Source organism: Narcine bancroftii, chromosome 7, assembly GCF_036971445.1.
Source record: "Narcine bancroftii isolate sNarBan1 chromosome 7, sNarBan1.hap1, whole genome shotgun sequence".
NCBI lineage: Eukaryota > Metazoa > Chordata > Chondrichthyes > Torpediniformes > Narcinidae > Narcine > Narcine bancroftii.
In genome coordinates, this window is record NC_091475.1 from 211,850,398 (window position 1) to 211,869,449 (window position 19,052).

The 19,052-nt window shown below is 41.5% G+C and overlaps 1 protein-coding gene across 5 annotated transcripts in view; it reads right to left on the minus strand.

Moving 5' to 3' along the window:
* inppl1a (inositol polyphosphate phosphatase-like 1a) overlaps positions 1-19,052 on the minus strand; it is a 228,822-nt gene that overhangs the window by 72,263 nt on the left and 137,507 nt on the right. For all 5 annotated transcript variants that reach the window (XR_011342361.1, XM_069892201.1, XM_069892203.1 and 2 more), the window contains exons 6-7: positions 14,950-15,040; positions 11,276-11,365 (exon numbers count right to left, since the gene is read on the minus strand). Coding sequence is in view for 4 of the 5 variants with exons in the window: in XM_069892201.1 (XP_069748302.1) it covers positions 11,276-11,365; positions 14,950-15,040 (181 nt within the window). In the remaining variant the exon portion in view is untranslated. The remainder of the gene's footprint in view (positions 1-11,275; positions 11,366-14,949; positions 15,041-19,052) is intronic.

Here is a 19,052-nt window from a genome sequence, read left to right on the forward strand (position 1 = left end):
AGCCCCATCCCCAAATGCTCGCGAATATACACAGGGTGTCCTGAAGTTGGGCTCTAATTAGAGCCCCGAATGAAGCCATTAGACATCAGAGCAGGTTTAGAAGGGACCACAGGCAGTTGTGGAGGTCCCTCCAACCTGTTCTGCCATTCCATGAGGTCACCGTTGATCTGTGGCCCACATTCTATGAGGCAAGGTTTAACAGGGCTGGGGCTTTTCTCTTTGGAGCAAAGAAGGATGAGAGATGACTTAATGGATGTCTTCAAGATTACGAGGCAGAGATAGGGTGGACAGCCAGCACCTTTGTCAAGGGGCGAGAGAAGCAAACACCAGAGGACATCTGTGCAAGGTGAGGGGGGGGGGGGGGAAAGTTTAGAGGAGACGCCAGAGAATAGTGGATGCCTGGAATGCATTGCCAGGGGTGGTGGTGGAGGCTGGGACAATAGACATTTAAAAGACTCTTAGGCATATGGACGCAAGAAAGAGAGGGTTATGGGTATAAGGTAGGAAAGGGTTAAATCGTTGCCAAGGTTTAATAAGGTTGGCACAAAATTGTGGGCCGAAGGGCCTGTGCTGTGCTGTGCTGCAGTGCTCTATGATCTAAGACATTACACTTCTGAAGACTCAAGGCCAAAACGATGTGGGTAAAATGCAAAAATTGTGGATGCTGGAATCCTGAGTGTACAAAAGGTAACGTGGAGAGACTCAGGTCGGGCAGCGTCAGTGGAGAGAAATTAGTCAACGTTTCGTGTTGGGATCCTTTATGAAGACTCCTAATGATGTGGCTGGGCTGACTTTCAACTACCCTGATGACACATCTAACACTGCTTCAGAGGGTCCCACCAATGTCAATTTCAGATTTTTCCGCATTTCGGAAAGCCCACCCAAATTGTGCTGCCATATCCACCCCCATCCCCAACCGCGGTCCCTCAGCCGCCTCTCCCAACCACGGTCCCTCAGCCACCCATTCATCTCCCTCGGCCACCCGGACGTCTCCCCCGACCGCCAGTCCCTCAGCTGCCCGGCTGCCTCCCCCAACCACAGTCCCTCGGAGGCCTCCCCTGACCGCGGTCCCTCAGCCGCCTCCCCCAACCACAGTCTCTCGGCCGCCCGGCCGCCTCCCCCGACCGCCTGGCTGTCTCCCCGGCTGCCTACCCCGACCACCAGTCCCTCGGCCGCCTCCCCCGACCACCGGTCCCCACTTGCCGGATTTTGGAGCTTTCCGGATTTTAGATGTCCAGATAAAGGATCATGTAGCTGTACTCCAAACCTGGCCTCACCAATGCCTTAAACAGTCGTAGCATCACTTCCCAGCTCCTATACTCTATGCTATGATTTATGAAGGCTAACATACCAAATGCCTTCTTAACCTTGTCAACATGGGAATCCACCTTCAAGGAACGCTGCACCATAACTCCAAGATCTCTTTGTTCTTGTCCATTTCCCAATGTTCTCGCCTTTACTACATGTGTAGTATGTACATATTGATTTTATTTTTTCCAAAATGAAGCACCTCACACTTCTCTACATTAAATTCCATCTTCCATCTTTCAGCCCAATTTTCTTTTTTTTAAATTTTTTATTTTTCACACCATAAATTACATTAGCCATGATACACACTTTTTCCTTTTCATACATATACAGTGACATTTTCTCCCCCCTCCTCCCTCCTCCCAACCCACCCCCCCCCCCACCCCCCCCCTCCCATCCATTTAAGGTATACAATCTAGGTTACATTAAACCCGTCAGACAATGTTGTCATTCAACAAAAATACACCAGAAATTCTACTGAGTCCATTCTTTTCTTTCCTTCTCCTTCCATCAACTTAGGTAATGATTGTCCCCGGTAGGTTTTCGCTATTGTATTTAATGTAAGGCTCCCATATTTGTTCAAATATTTTGATATTATTTCTTAAACTATATGTAATTTTTTTCTAATGGAATACATTTATTCATTTCTATATACCATTGTTGTATTTTCAGATTATCTTCCAATTTCCAGGTTGACATAATACATTTTTTTGCTACGGCTAGAGCTATCTTAACAAATCTTTTTTGTGCATCCTCCAAATCAATTCCAAATTCTTTGTTTTTTATGTTACTTAGAAGGAAGATCTCTGGATTTTTTGGTATATTGTTTTCTGTTATTTTATTTAATATCTGATTTAGATCTTCCCAAAATTTTTCTACTTTCTCACATGTCCAGATTGCATGAATTGTTGTTCCCATTTCTTTTTTATATCGAAAACATCTATCAGATACTGTTGGGTCCCATTTATTTAACTTTTGAGGTGTAATGTATAGCCTGTGTATCCAGTTATATTGTATCATACGTAACCTCGTATTTATTGTATTTCTCATCGTTCCAGAGCATAACTTCTCCCATGTTTCCTTTTTTATCTTTATATTTAAATCTTGTTCCCATTTTTGTTTAGTTTTATCATTTGTTTCCTCATTCTCCTTTTCTTGCAGTTTAATATACATATTTGTTATAAATCTTTTGATTAACATTGTATCTGTAATCACATATTCAAGGTTACTTCCCTCTGGCAAAGTCAAACTGCTTCTTAATTTATCCTTCAAGTAGGATCTCAATTGGTAATATGCCAGCGCTGTATCTCCAGTTATATTGTATTTATCTCTCATTTGTTCAAAGGATAAGAATCTACTTCCTGAAAAACAAATTTCTATTCTTTTAATCCCTTTTTTTCCCCATTCTCTAAAGGAAAGGTTATCTATTGTAAAAGGGAGTAACTTATTTTGCGTCAATATTAGTTTTGGTAATTGATAGTTTGTTTTATTTCTTTCTACATGAATCTTCTTCCAAATATTGAGGAGATGGTGTAATACTGGAGAAGTTCTATGTTGTACCAATTTTTCATCCCATTTATATAATATGTGTTCAGGTATCTTTTCCCCTATTTTATCTAATTCTAATCTCGTCCAGTCTGGTTTTCCTTTGTTTGATAAAAATCTGATAGGTATCTTAATTGTGCGGCTCTATAATAATTTTTAAAGTTTGGCAATTGTAAGCCTCCTTGTTTATACCATTCTGTTAATTTATCTAGTGCTATCCTCGGTTTCCCCCCCTCTCCATAAAAATTTCCTTATTATTTTCTTTAACTCTTTGAAGAATTTTTCTGTCAGTTGTATTGGCAATGCCTGAAATAAATATAATATCCTTGGAAAAATGTTCATTTTAATACAGTTTATCCTTCCTATTAGTGTTAGTGGTAAATCTTTCCAATGCTCTAAATCGTCCTGTAATTTTTTCATTAGTGGATAATAATTGAGTTTATATAGTTGGCCGAGATTTTTGTTTATTTGTACACCTAGGTATCTTATTGCCTGCATTTGCCATCTAAATGGAGATTCCTTCTTAAATTTTGAGAAGTCCGCATTATTCATAGGCATTGCTTCACTTTTATTTACGTTTATCTTGTAACCTGACACTTCTCCATATTCCTTCAATTTCTTATATAATTCTTTTATTGATAGTTCTGGTTCTGTTAAGTACACTATAACATCATCCGCAAATAGACTGATTTTATATTCCTTGTCTTTTATTTTTATTCCTTTTATATTATTGTCTATTCTTATCAATTCTGCTAGTGGTTCTATAGCTAATGCAAACAATAAAGGTGATAGTGGGCATCCCTGCCGCGTTGACCTGCTTAAGTTAAATTGCTTTGATACATGTCCATTTACTGTCACTTTCGCTAACGGTCCCATATATAATGCTTTAATCCAATTAATATACTTCTCCGGTAAACTGAATTTTTGCAATACTTTGAACAAATAATTCCATTCTACTCTGTCAAAGGCCTTCTCTGCATCCAAAGCAACTGCTACTGCAGGTGCTTTATTTCCTTCTACTGCATGAATTAAGTTAATAAATTTACAAATATTGTCTGTTGTGCGTCTTTTTTTGATAAATCCAGTTTGGTCTAAATTTACCATTTTCGGTACATGCTCTGCTAATCTGTTTGCTAATAGTTTAGCTATTATCTTATAATCTGTGTTTAGTAAAGATATTGGTCTATATGACGCTGGTGAGAGTGGATCTTTCCCTTGTTTTAGTATTACTGTAATTATTGCTGTTTTACATGAATCTGGTAAGCTTTGTGTTTCATCAATCTGGTTGATTACATCCAGGAGGGGCGGAATTAATAAGTCTTTAAATGTTTTGTAGAATTCTATTGGGAGTCCATCCTCTCCTGGTGACTTATTATTTGGTAATTTTTTTATTATCTCTTGTATTTCTACTGTTCCAAATGGTTCTGTTAATTTATTTTGTTCCTCTATTTGTAGTTTTGGTAGTTCAATTTTAGTCAGAAATTCATCTATTTTCCCTTCTTTCCCTTCGTTTTCAGTTCGGTATAATTGTTCATAGAATTCTCTAAAGTTTTCCTTAATTTCTTTTGGATTATATGTAATTTGTTTGTCTTTTTTCCTTGATGCCAATACCATTTTCTTAGCTTGTTCTGTCTTAAGCTGCCATGCTAGAATTTTATGCGTTTTTTCCCCTAGTTCATAATATTTCTGTTTTGTCTTCATTATGTTCTTCTCCACCTTATATGTTTGTAGAGTTTCATATTTTATTTTTTTATCCACCAATTCTCTTCTTTTAGTTGTATCTTCCTTCATTGCTAATTCTTTTTCTATATTTACTATTTCCCTTTCCAACTGCTCTGTTTCCTGATTATAGTCCTTCTTCATCTTGGTTACATAACTTATTATTTGCCCTCTAATGAACGCTTTCATTGCATTCCATAGTATAAACTTATCTTTCACTGATTCCGTATTTATTTCAAAATACATTTTAATTTGTCTTTCTATGAATTCTCTAAAATCCTGCCTTTTAAGTAGCATGGGGTTTAATCTCCATCTATACATTCTTGGAGGGATGTCCTCTAACTCTATTGTCAATATCAGGGGTGAATGGTCGGATAATATTCTAGCTTTATATTCTGTTTTTCTTACTCTATCTTGCATACTAGCTGATAACAAAAATAGGTCTATTCTTGAGTATGTTTTATGTCTAGCCGAGTAATATGAATATTCCTTTTCTTTTGGGTGTTGTTTCCTCCATATATCCAAAAGTTGCATTTCTTCCATCGATTTAATTATAAATTTGGTTACTTTATTCTTTCTGTTAATTTTTTTCCCAGTTTTATCCATATTTGAATCCAAATTCAGGTTGAAATCCCCTCCTATTAATATGTTCCCTTGCGTATCTGCTACCTTCAAAAAGATATCTTGCATAAACTTTTGATTTTCTTCATTAGGTGAATATACATTGAGTAGATTCCAAAACTCCGAATATATCTGGCATTTTATCATTACATATCTCCCAGCTGGATCTATTATTTCCTCTTCTATTTTAAATGGCACATTTTTACTAATTAATATAGCCACTCCTCTTGCTTTTGAATTATACGATGCTGCTGTTACGTGTCCTACCCAATCTCTCTTTAATTTCTTGTGCTCCAATTCAGTTAAATGTGTTTCTTGCACAAATGCTATATCAATTTTTTCTTTTTTCAGTAAATTTAGCAGTTTCTTCCTTTTAATTTGGTTATGTATTCCATTAATAACGTAGCCATTTTATACTTTGTTTATCTTCCCTTTCCGTTTCTCCATCATTACCTTTCCTTCTTATCCATTTCTGTTTTCTTGTTTTAAACCCTTTATAAGACAACATTCCTAAAACATCAAACATTTTCCTTATTCTCCTATTTAAAACTTCTTTAGCCCCAATCTCCCCTTCCCCTCCTGAGTTGTCCTTTATCCCTTGTCGGACAACCACATCTCCCCTCTCCATTTGGATTTGCGAATTCACTCGCAAGCGTCAGCTGATTTTGCAGTGACCGCAACTCCCCCCCACCCAGCCCCCCCCAGAAAAGATTTCACTTTTCATATGTAACAAAGGTCACTCTTTTAGTTCCCTCCTTATTCCCTCTATTCCATTTCCTTCCCTTATTAATTCTTGTCTATACTATCTATATTTTCCTCTAAATACAGATACACTGACGTATGCACATTATACATATACACACTTATACTTCTTTACCCACATACATATAAATCGTGATCATTTTTACTCTCATTACCCGTCTTCATCCCTTAGTCTATTTTGTAATTGTTCTGCAAATTTTTGTGCTTCTTCTGGATCCGAGAATAGTCTGTTTTGTTGTCCTGGAATAAATATTTTCAATACAGCTGGATGCTTTAGTATAAATTTATACCCTTTCTTCCATAAAATCGCCTTTGCTGTATTGAACTCCTTTCTCTTCTTTAGGAGTTCAAAACTTATATCTGGACAAATGAAGATTTTTTGCCCTTTGTACTCCAGTGGCTTGTTGCCCTCTCTTACTTTTTCCATTGTCTTCTCCAGTACCTTTTCTCTTGTAGTATATCTTAGGAATTTTACTAAAATAGATCTTGGTTTTTGTTGTGGTTGTGGTTTAAAGGTCAATGCTCTATGTGCCCTTTCTATTTCCATTTCTTGCTGTAGTTCTGGACATCCTAGGATCCTAGGGATCCAATCTTTTATAAACTCTCTCATATTCTTGCCTTCTTCATCTTCCTTAAGGCCCACTATCTTTATGTTATTTCTTCTGTTATAATTTTCCATTATATCTATTTTCTGAGCTAACAGTTCTTGTGTCTCTTTAACTTTTTTATTAGATTCCTCTAATTTCTTTTTTAAGTCCTCTACCTCCATTTCTACTGCTGCTTCCCGCTCTTCCATCTTGTCCATTTTCTTTCCCATTTCTGTTAAGGTCATATCTATTTTATTCATTTTCTCTTCTGTGTTGTTTATTCTTTTTCTTAAATCATTAAATTCCTGTGTTTGCCATTCTTTAAATGACTCCATGTATTCTTTAATAAGAGAAAGTATATCCTTTATCTTGCCTTTCCCTTCTTCTATTTCACTGTACTCTTCCTCTTCCTCTGGGTTGACCATCTGTTGTTTCTTTGTTGCCCTTTTCTTCTCTTCTTTCTTGTTTTTGTTGTCTTCTATGTTCTCCTCTTGCTGCAGGTGTTCTGCAGCTGTTGTTGCCGGCTGTGGAGATCGACTCCCCAGCTGGTCCCCCCTCCCGTCGGTGTGTTTTTTTTCATGCGCATCGCGCATGCGCGAGGAGTCGTGCATGTGCGGTTGCGCACTTTTACTCGGCTCAGCGAGCCATTTTTGTAGTCCGATTTCTACCGACCTGAGGGAGCGGGCTTCTCTCTCCACCGCGGGCCTCTTCGAGCAGGTAAGGCCTTTTCCTTCATCTTCCGTTGTCTTCTCTTCCTCTCTTCTTACCATTGGTTTCGACTTTTCTTTTTTCGTCGCCATCTTCTTTGCACCTTTATACTCACTTTTCTTTAACTTTTATTTCTGTGCCTTTGTGTTTTCCTTTGTTTTTTCTGACTTTTCTGGAGAGGGCTGGAGTTCACCGTCCGGCCACTACTCCATCACGTGACTCCCCCTTTTCAGCCCAATTTTCCAGACAAACCAAATCCCTCTGTAATCCCTGAAAACCTTCCTCGCTATCCACCACTCCCCCTATTTTTGTATCATCTGCATATTTACTTACCCAGTTAACCACCCCATCATCCAAATCATGAATATAAATTATGAACAACAGGGGACCTAGCACCGATCCTTGAGGCACACTGCTCGTCACAGGCTTCCATCCTGACAGACAGTTGTCCATCATGACCCTCTCCTGTCTATCCTCCAGTCACCTCTGAACCCATCTTACTATTTCTCTATTGTTGTCTGCCCTGTATGAACTACTTTTGCTCTCTCAGGATAATTCCCTGGATGGAATTAAAAAAAACTATGGGAACAAGATTTCCAACTAATATTTTCTGAGACTACATGGGATTTTATTTTGAGACGTATCCATTCATTTCTCTTTGTGCCAGACACTCACTATTGGAATTTACAGTAGTCCATCGTGTCCACTGTTCCAAAACCCGATTGGCTAAATTCTATCACAACTTAACTTCTAAATGCGATAAATGTGAAACTGAAGATGGGTCATTGTATCATGTGTTTTGGTCACGTCCTTCTCAATTATTGCAAAGGCATATTTTGTACTTTATTTTTGGTTCTTTATATTAATTTGGCCCCATCTCCTTGTTTGAGGCAAGTGGGTCCCAGATGCAGTCCCTCCCCTCACACAAACTGGGCTGTCTGATACAATGTCCTGTTTGTCATTAGAAAAAATTAAAACGCTCCACGACTGCAATGAATGTGAACTTTATTTCTTTATGGGGTTCTTTCCTGAATTATTTTCCAAATTTGTAAGCTTAACTAATTTTTGATTTTTGACCTCATTGCTTATTTTTCTTTCCGTTGTCAGATAGTGGACAAGGTATTTTGCCCACGGCCTCTGTAGGTCGGGGGTTGAATTTGTAAATGAGCCAGTTTCTTTTTGCATATATTTTTTAGTGTAATATAGGTTTTGTCATTCCTGTTATTAGTGTCACATACATTTGATTCTTGTTTATTTACCTATATAACATTTGCTAAATGAAATTAATAAAAAAGGAAAAAAAATAGTGGGGTCTCTCCATGAGCAAGGACAACTTCCAGTTCTCTCAGGTTCTATTCTTCTGCCCACAACAGGCGAGACTTGTGCTCTTGCGTTTCCTGCAAGTCCTTGAGCACCTTTGCTGTGCCTAGAGCCAGGCGGAAGACTCAGTTTTCCCATCACTTACATTCTGATAAACAACCTCTGTCCTGAACCTTTACCGCATATAGTCGAATTTTCTGGTCCAATTTTCTGGGTAAAATGTAGGGGATTTGACTATTACACGCATAATACTGCTGACCGCAGCAAGTACCTGCATCGTTTGAGGAGTTGGGAGCTTCGATGAACGGGTGGGGTGGCCTGGGCCTGGGTGAGTGTCCGCAGTTGAGGAGATGGGAGCGGGTGGCCTGGGCGAGATACTGTAGTTAAGTATCAGGGACTCCAGAGGGAGGGAAGCCAGAGCCAAAAATAAGTTGGGGGGGGGGGGGGTCAACTTTTACATGCAATATATGGAAAATACCAGTTTCTGGGCCAAAAATACGAGGTCAACTTTGACACGGGATCGACTAATATATGCGCATATACGGTAATTCAGTTCTTTCTCTGCACACGTTGTCTGGCCCAGCATTCGATATGTAGCTCAGATTTCCAACATCTGCAGTGTTTTGGTTTTCTGCCTGATTTGGGCTAACAGACTGCTTTTTCTGAGTTTACGTCTCTCCCTTTCATTGTAATCGGCCAGTCCTCTGACCATCCCTTGCCACTCCCAGGTCTGAGGTGGTTTTCAAGGCAGCAGCGGAGGATACCTCCCACAGCAATGTAGAATCCATTCCATTTGGACCTGAGGCCTTCATAGCCCACCAGTCTCTCACTATATTCGCATCATATGCTTCAATCCCATCAAATTTCAGATTCAAGAACTCTATCTTTCCTGCTGTAACCAGACTCTTGAACAGACTTCTCAGCAGAGTGAAGAACAGATGTCTGCAGTCGTTGCGATTGTAGTAAAAACACACCAAAATGCTGGAGAAACTCAGCCGGTCTTTTCAGCATCCATAGAAGACAAAGATCTATTGCTGACATTTACAGCTTGAGCCCTTCTTCAAGGAATAGCATTTTGATATATTTTCACTGGACTTCTCAGCAGTAACGGATGAACCCCTGCATTTTTTGCTTCATTTAACCCTTTATACTCTAGCTTTACACTACTTGCTATACAATGTTTAAGATTCCAGGTTCCTTTATTGTTACGCAATAGAGAACATATAATATTACACAAAATTGCCCTCTGCCTGCCGTAAGGGTGACAGTCACCATTAGTTTTGCCTGGCGCCCCCTACAGTACGAGAGAAAAAGTAAAAGAGAGGCCCTTCAGAGTCACTGAGTGTCAGTGGATTCGCCTCCAGTGATTCCTGTAGCCACATAGACTCCTGTTTGATACATTAGCAACCCGAGCTCCAGATTCAAACCTCCAACACAATCAGGAAGCCTTCAGCGCCTGAGGCCCCTTCAGGAGCCCTTCTTGCCCTCAGCACCCTCTCGATCCCCAGCTCCGACACCTGGTTCCCAGGTCCCATGACCACAAGTCACCCGCAACCTGTGTGAGTCCCTCAGCCTCTGAGCCCCTCGCTGATCTGCTGCCGTGGTCACCTTTCCTTTAGGGCCTTTCAATGGCTGAGGCCCTCGATGGTCCACTACCATGGATGCAGTCCCATGGGGTCTTCTCTTCTGTTTCTCCTTTTCAACTGGGGGGTGGGGAGATGTGGTGTCCTCCTCATTTCTAGTGCCCTCCGCTGCTCCCCTGAGTCTGCTACCCCTCGTGGTTACGGCCGAGCACAGACACCGCCACCTCAGGCAAAGACCCTTTCAGTTGCAGGATTCTCGGGTGACTTGCCTAGATAGCATGCAAAGTTTTTCATGGACCATGTAATAACAAACTTCTCTCTCCTGGTCAGCTTCATCAAGGAAGGTGTTCAGTTGCCAGTGAATCTGCTGTTTGGACCCTTGTTGATCCACATCCTCTAACACCCTTCCAATATTTGCATTTATATACACACAGCCCATAATGTCCCAGCTCTTGATTTCCAATCAGCGATGTTCACCATGCCCTCAGATGGCCAATCAAACACAAATATCAGTAAATGCTGCAAGGATTATTTACATCAATGCTTACTTTCTTTGTAAGGGAGAAAAGTGAAATAAATATAGCTTTTGTGATGATTAGACTGAGCACATATTCACCACATCCAGTGATCATAAACATCATCATATTTGGTAGGTGTAGGAACCAGTGAACAAGAGAAAAAGAGGTGGGAGGGATGGGGGTGATGGAGAGGAGGGGCTGCAGGCAGGGCAGAGGGACAGAGGGAGGGGCGTCGGAAAGGATGGAGGGCCGGTGGAAGGGGCTGAGGGAGTGGTGGGAGGGGCTGAGGGACTGAAGGAGGGGTGTCGAGAGGGGATGAGGGAGGGGCGTTGAGAGAGGATGAGGGAAGGGCACTGAGAGGGGATGAGGGAGGGGCATTGGAAGGGGATGACAGAGGGGCATTGGAAGGGGATGAAGAAGTAGTGGGAGGGGCTGGGGGCATCAGGAAGAGCTGAAGAAAGGGCAGCTGGAGGGGTTGAGGAGCTGAAGAAGGGGCATCAGGAGGGGCTGAGGAGCAGTGGGAGGGGTGAACATATATTTCTGCAATGCCGTGAATTGCGCTGAGCTCCATGAAGAGAACTGTTCAGTTCCCATCAACACTCACCTTCCTTTCCATTGAAGACAGGAGGTCCTTCAGGACTGAGAGCTTCATGACCAGGTTCTCCATTTCCTGATCTCCACCCTGACTGCTGGCCTGCAAGAAAAGTACTGGAATAACCCACAGCAATCCCACAGGGTCAGCAATGTAAAAACCTTTTGCTTGGGGAGAAATGAATAGTGGAAAAGTTCTACTGTTCCTTGAATTCGGAATATGCCCATTCCGATTTTGCACAGTCTCCCCATCGGGAAACCAGCTTTTATTTCCACCTCTGGAAAACTGTTCCCACACTGCAGCATCTCTTTGGGTCCTTAGAGGCAATTTTAAAATTCTTAAAAATCAATTAAGCTTTGGGTCATCTGTCCCCACATGGGTGTTGAACTTGTGCAGTTCCGAATAAAGCTGTTGGGCAAGGCCAGCTACCAATTTCAGGGAACCTTCAGTTTAACATCAAAATAACATTTACTATTTCTTCCACAATCATGGATATCATTTCCTGAAAGTGTGCACTCGCGCACTTTGGTAGAAGAAATAAATGAGCAGATTATTTTCTAAATGTGGAGAAAATTTAACATTGACAAATGCAAAGGGCCCTGGGAGTAGGACGGCCTGAAGGGAAACTTGCAGGTTGAGTCAGTGGTGAAGAAAGCAAGTGAGATGCTGACGTTCATTTCAAGGTGAATAGAATCTAAGAGCACGGATGTGATGTTGAGGCTTTATAAAGCCCTGGTGAGACCTCATATGGAGGATTGTGAGCAGGTTTGGGCTCCTCGTTTAAAAAGAGATGTGCTGAGATTGGAGAGGGTTCAGAGGAGGTTCACAAGGACGATTCTGGGAATGAAAAGGTTATAATATGAGGAGCATTTGACAGATCTTGGTCTGTACTCGTTGGAATTTAGGAGAATGAGGGGGGATCTCATTGAAACATTTCAAATGTTCAAAGGGATGGACAGAGTAGATGGAGAAAGGTGGTTTCCCATGGTGGAGTCCAGGAGAAGAAGGATTGAAGGGTGTCCGCTTAAGGTGAAGGGCAGCATGCTTTGCATAGCAGTTAGCACAACGCCTTTACAACGCCAGCGATCAGGACCAGGGTTCAAATCCTCACTGTCTGTAAGGAGTTTGTACGTTCTCCCCGTGTCTGTGTGTGTTTTTCCTGGGGGCTCTGGCTTCCTCACACTATTCAAAACGTACAGGGGTATGCAGGTTAATTGGGTGTAAATTGGGCGGCACGGTCTCGTGAACCGAAATGGCCTGTTACTATGTTGAATGTCCAAATTTAAATTTAAAAATTTACAACAGAGATGTGGAGAAATTTCTTTAGCAAGAGGATTGAGAATCTGTGGAATTTGTTGCCACAGGTGGTTGCTGAGGCCACAGGTCGTTGGGTGTATTAAGGCAGAGATTGACAGGTTCTTGATTAGCCAGGGCACCAAAGGTTATGAAGAGAAGGCCGGGCAGTGGGGCAGAGTGGGAAAATGGATCAGTTCATAATTGAATGGGGGGCAAACTCGAAGGGCTGAATAGCCTAGTTCTGATCCTATGGTCTTAACACACTAGAAGGATTTTATTATAAGTTTAAACCTATACATCTCCAGTTTGGGGACAGTTCAAGAACAGTGCCATCTGCCCAAAGATTCACAATCGTGACCAGAATGTTTTTCTCAATTGGCAGCCGGTCTGGACAGGACTGTGGAAGTGATATACTGTGGCAGCCGGCCTGGACAGGACTGTGGAAGTAATACACTGTGGCAACAGGTCTGGACAGGACTGTGGATGTAATACACTGTGGCAGCTGGTCTGGACAGGACTGTAGAAGTGATACACTGTGGCAGCCGGTCTGGACAGGACTGTGGAAGTAATACACTGTGGCAGCCGGACTGGACAGGACTGTGGAAGTAATACACTGTGGCAGCCGGCCTGGACAGGATTGTGGAAGTAATACACTGTGTCAGCCTGTCTGGACAGGACTGTGGAAATGATACACTGTGGCAACCTGTCTCGACAGGACTGTGGAAATGATACACTGTGGCAGCTGGTCTGGATAGGACTGTGTAAGTGATATACTGTGGCAGCTGGTCTGGATAGGACTGTGGAAGTGATATACTGTGGCAGCCGGCCTGGACAGGACTGTGGAAGTGATACACTGTGGCAGCCGGTCTGGACAGGACTGTGGAAGTAATACACTGTGGCAGCCGGCCTGGACAGGACTGTGGAAGTGATATACTGTGGCAGCTGATCTGGACAGGACTGTGGAAGTAATACACTGTGGCAGCTGGCCTGGACAGAACTGTGGAAGTAATACACTGTGGCAACCTGTCTCGACAGGACTGTGGAAATGATACACTGTGGCAGCTGGTCTGGATAGGACTGTGTAAGTGATATACTGTGGCAGCTGGTCTGGACAGGACTGTGGAAGTAATACACTGTGGCAGCCGGCCTGGACAGGACTGTGGAAGTGATACACTGTGGCAGCCGGTCTGGACAGGACTGTGGAAGTAATACACTGTGGCAGCCGGCCTGGACAGGACTGTGGAAGTAATACACTTTGGCAGCCGGCCTGGACAGGACTGTGGAAGTAATACACTGTGGCAGCCGGCCTGGACAGGACTGTGGAAGTAATACACTGTGGCAGCCGGCCTGGACAGGACTGTGGAAGTGATACACTGTGGCAGCCAGTCTGGACAGGACTGTGGAAGTAATACACTGTGGCAGCCGGCCTGGACAGGACTGTGGAAGTAATACACTGTGGCAGCCGGCCTGGACAGGACTGTGGAAGTAATACACTGGTGGAGGAGTCTGTGTTCAAGGCAGCTGTCAAGAAGCTCTCCACTCGCAGAAGGGACAGTACTAGGAGCACACTGATATGTCAGAGTTATCCTTTCTCGTAACAACACTGTTGAGTTTGCACCAAAGGACTAGCTTTGCCCACAATCTAGATATTGCCCATGACTCTGCAAGCAATTGGCAGACTTATCCAATGAGAAACCACAGAACCTGCAAGGACTGAAGCAACTCGATTGTGATTCAACAGGAGCAGCATCAAAGTGCACTTAGTACATTAAATACCATCCATGTCATGGGGGTGTGTGATGGGACAGTGCAGAGGGAGTTTCACTCTGTGTCTGACCCCAAGAGTGTGTGATGGGACAGTGTGGAGGGAGCTTCACTCTGTGTCTGACCCCAGGAGTGTGTGATGGGACAGTGTGGAGGGAGCTTCACTCTGTGTCTGACCCCAGGAGTGTGTGATGGGACGGTGTGGAGGGAGATTCACTCTGTGTCTGACCCCAAGAGTGTGTGATGGGACAGTGTGGAGGGAGCTTCACTCTGTGTCTGACCCCAGGAGTGTGTGTTGGGTTGGTGTGGAGGGAGCTTCACTCTGTGTCTGACCCCAGGAGTGTGTGATGGGACAGTGTGGAGGGAGCTTCACTCTGTCTCTGACCCCAGGAGTGTGTGATGGGACGGTGTGGAGGGAGCTTCACTCAATGTCTGACCCCAGAAGTGTGTGATGGGACAGGGCAGAGGGAGTTTCACTCTGTGCCTGACCCTTGGGAGTGTGTGATGGGGCGGGTTGGAGGCACAGATAGTGCTGTTAGCCCTTGAACACTCTAGTGTTCACCTCAAAGAAAAGCTATCAGCCTCACCAAATATTGTGCACACATCTAAACATTAAGATCAAGTACCTGCTGTATCAATCGTGTCAGCAATGGTGAGCTCTGCTGGTCAAATATCTTTGATAGTATTTCTAAGCCAGCCAGGACCTTATCGACTTCACTGCAAGGATAAATAATTCTTGTGTCAACAACTGACAGACTATTTAAAGCAACTGCTTTATAAACCAGAGCATTTTAGGAGCTTTGTTATGTAATGAATGAAATAAAAGGCAGAGACATTGCTAAAATCCCTTTCATTGTCACTAATTATTTACCAGCTCAGATACTTCCTGCAATGCAGCCATTGTTGTAATGAGTTGATGAACCGGCAGGCCCAGATAGAGCTACCATGAGACACATGACCACAGCAACAATAGGTTACATCTGTATCACCATTTAATAATTACAACTCAGAAACATGGCAGTTCAGCTCTTCTAGTCCATGCCAAACAGCTCCTCCCACCGAGTCCCATTGACCTGCACCCAGCCCATAACCCTCCACACCTCTCTCGTCCATATACCTATCCAACTTTCCTTTAAATATTTAAATCAAGCCTGCATCGACCACTTCGGCCAGAAGCTCATTCCACACTCCCAACACCCTCTGAGTGAAGGAATTCCCCCTCATGTTTCCCCTAAACACTTCCCTCTTCAATCTCAATCCAAGTCCTCTTGTTTGAATCTCCCCCACTTTCAATGGAAAAAGCCTGTCCTCATTGACTCTATCCGTCCCCCTTATAATTTTAAAGACCACTATCAAATCCCCCCTCAATCTTCCACGCTCCAGGGAATAAAGTCCCAGCTTACTATCCTTTCCACGTTCTCAAACCCTGAAGAGCAGTAAACATTCTTGTAAATCTCCTCTACACACTCTCTATTCTGGTTATATCCTTCCTATAATTCAGCAACCAAAACTGCACACAATATTCCAAATTTGGCCTCACCAGTGCCTTATACAACTTCAACGTGACATCCTGCACTCAGTACTCTAATTTATGAAGGCCAACGTACCAAATGCTTTCTTCACCACCCTATCTACATGTGACTCCACTTGCAGGGAATTATGTACCAGAATTCCTAAATCCTCTGTTCTACTGCACTCCTCGATTGTCCAACATTTAACGTGATGATCTTTGCTGATCAGTTCTACCAAAATGTACCACCTCACATTTATCAGTATTAAACTCCATCTGCCATCTTTCAGCCCACCCTTCTCAATGTCTTATATCCCACCACAAGCTTTGAAAACCTTCTTCACTGTCCACAACACCACCAATCTTCATATAATCTGCATACTTACTAATCCAATTTACCACCCTATCATCTGGATTATTAATATAAATGACAAACAACAATGGACCCCATACTGATGCCTGAGGAACTCCACTAGTCACCGGTCTCCAATTTGACAAGCAATTTTCCACCTACTCCCTGGCATCTCCCATCCAAACACTGTTGAATCATTTCACTACTTCAACATTAATACCTAATGCTTGAATCTTCCTAACTAATGTCTAATGCGGAACCTTGTCAAAGGCCTTAGTAAAGTCCATTTTTTTTTAAACTTTATTCGTTCAAAATACAAATAGTAGATAACATATACAACAATTAACCATAAATATGAACATTATTTTGTTTTTTATATAAAAAGAAAAAAAAAACCATCCCCCCCCCCCCTTCAGCCAGCTCTCCTAAGGAGAGCCATAAAGAAAAAAAAATTAAGGAAAAATTAAACATACGTATCAAGATCTAATCAACGTAAATTAAAATGTAAATATTCTGAATATAACAACCACTTATTAATAAAAAAACTAATTATCACGTGAAACATATGTAATTTTTTCCATTATTAAACAATATTTCATCTCGTTATCCCATCTATTAATATAATTCATATTTATATCTTTCCACGTACTAGCAATACATCTTTTCGCTACAGATAAAGCTAAATATACAAAAGCAAGTTGAAATTTATCCAATCCCAAACCTTTCAGAGGTTGCAAACTGCCCAGTAAAAATACTGTTGAATCTAAAGGTATTTTAATCTTATACAGGTATTCTAAAAACAATTGAATTTTCTTCCAAAAAGATTATATATATATATATATATATATATATATATACATGACCAGACAGCATGAAAAAAAGTTCCAACAGAATTACCACATCTAAAACACAAATCTGATTCATGAAAACCATACTTTTTAAATTTTTCAAGTGTTAAGTATAATTGACGTAGAAAATTATATTAATTATTGCATAACGTGCATTTATCAATCTAGTTACACTATCATGACAGATATCTAACCAATCATCCTCGGAAAAAATAAAACCAATATCCATTTCCCATTTACTTTTGGATTTATCCCAACCCTTTTTATCCATACCATCCTGTAGATAGATGAAATATAACCCTTCTCTGGTACCTTCATAAGAAAAGTCTCAAATTTAGTCATTTCAGGTAAAATCATATCTCTACCAAACGTTTGTAAAAAGCAACATCAATTTTCATTTTCTTAATATACGCCAAGACTTGCTTACGCTTGATTGGACTGTTTAAACCTCGAACATTAAATGTAGCAAACTTCAACTTTAACGTATCTACTAATATTACTAAATACCAATAATATCTTTATATGAAAACTCAAATCAATGTATATAGGCCCTCCAATAGGAGAAAAAAGTCACAAATTAAAAGCTAACTAAAATGAAAATAAAAAGAAATAAAGAAAAAAAAATCCCCCCCCCAAAAAAAAACTACCAAAAGGTAGTAATCCCTACACAAAAATTGGGTGTGGGTCACCCATCGGTGTCTGATGACTAGTAGAACCTAGAGGAAATCTCTCCCTCCCCAGCCGAACAAAGAATAACATCAAAATATCATGATAACACAAAAAGTAAAATAAGAATAAGAAAATTCTTCTATTCATCCAAGAGATTCCAAACTCGGAGGTCCCATTTCAAAAGAAGTTGGACTCTTTCCATTCCCGTTTTTCCCATTTCTGCCACTTCTTCTGTTTCCAGAACAACCAGATTTTTCTTTAGGAGACAATGGTGGACTACGTCTTTGTCCTCTTATATCTGGCAATGAATCAGCAAAAATCATTGCTTCATGATCATTCTCAAAAAACCAAGATTGATAGTCTCAATAAAACACCTTCAACACTGCCAGATAGCGAAAGGTAGACTTATAACCTTTAAGCCACAGAACTTCTTTAACTGGATTAAATCAACGTCGATGTTGAATGACCTCTTGACTCAAATCAGGATTTAAAAAAACTCTGCTATTCTGAATCAATAATGGAGCCTGTCGTTGTCTTGCATTTTGCACTGCTAGTCGAAGTATTGCTTCTCTGTCCAAATAATTCAAACATCGAATTATTATCGGTCTCGGTGGTTGACCAGGTAAAGGTGTTCTTCTTAAAGCTCTATGAGCTCTTTCCAATATCAAGGCTCCAGAAAAAAATTCCTGCCCTAGTACTTGTGGGATCCAGTCTTTAAAAAAACGAAGAGGATCTTGTCCTTCCATACCTTCTGGCAAACCAATGATTTTCACATTATTCCTTCTGCTTTGATTCTCCAAATAGTCTATTTTCCTCTCTAACTCCTTCTCACGTTCTCGCAATTCTATAGCTGATTTTTCAACCTTCAACACTTTTTCTGTGTTAGAAACCACTTGCTGTTTACATTCCAAAAAATCAGACTGAACTTTTTTTAAATCACAAGATGCTTCCACACGTGTTTTAACTGTATTCGATTCTGAACTTGTATTAGCATTCATTTGGGCCATCTCATTCAGTAAGGGTTGAATGACAGCGTTTAACTGCATACATTGTAGCTCAGAAAAGCTCAGCCCTGCTTTCTCTGACGTAGTGGTAGAACCAGGTAACTGCAGCTCCTGCTGCAACTCCACAAAAGGCATTTTAGAGGTTTTACTGCGGGTCTGGACTCCCAGCGACGCCACCCCGACTTCCTCAGGGGGTCGCCGCTGTTCTCCCCCCGCAGCTCGTTGTTTTTTCGCAAAATCACGGAGGAAATTGAAATCTTCAGGTTGGAATGCTGCCTGAAGCATTTCAGACAATGGAGTCGTCTTCCTGCGTGCTCCCTCCGTTAAAATCGAAAGGCTTCCAGAA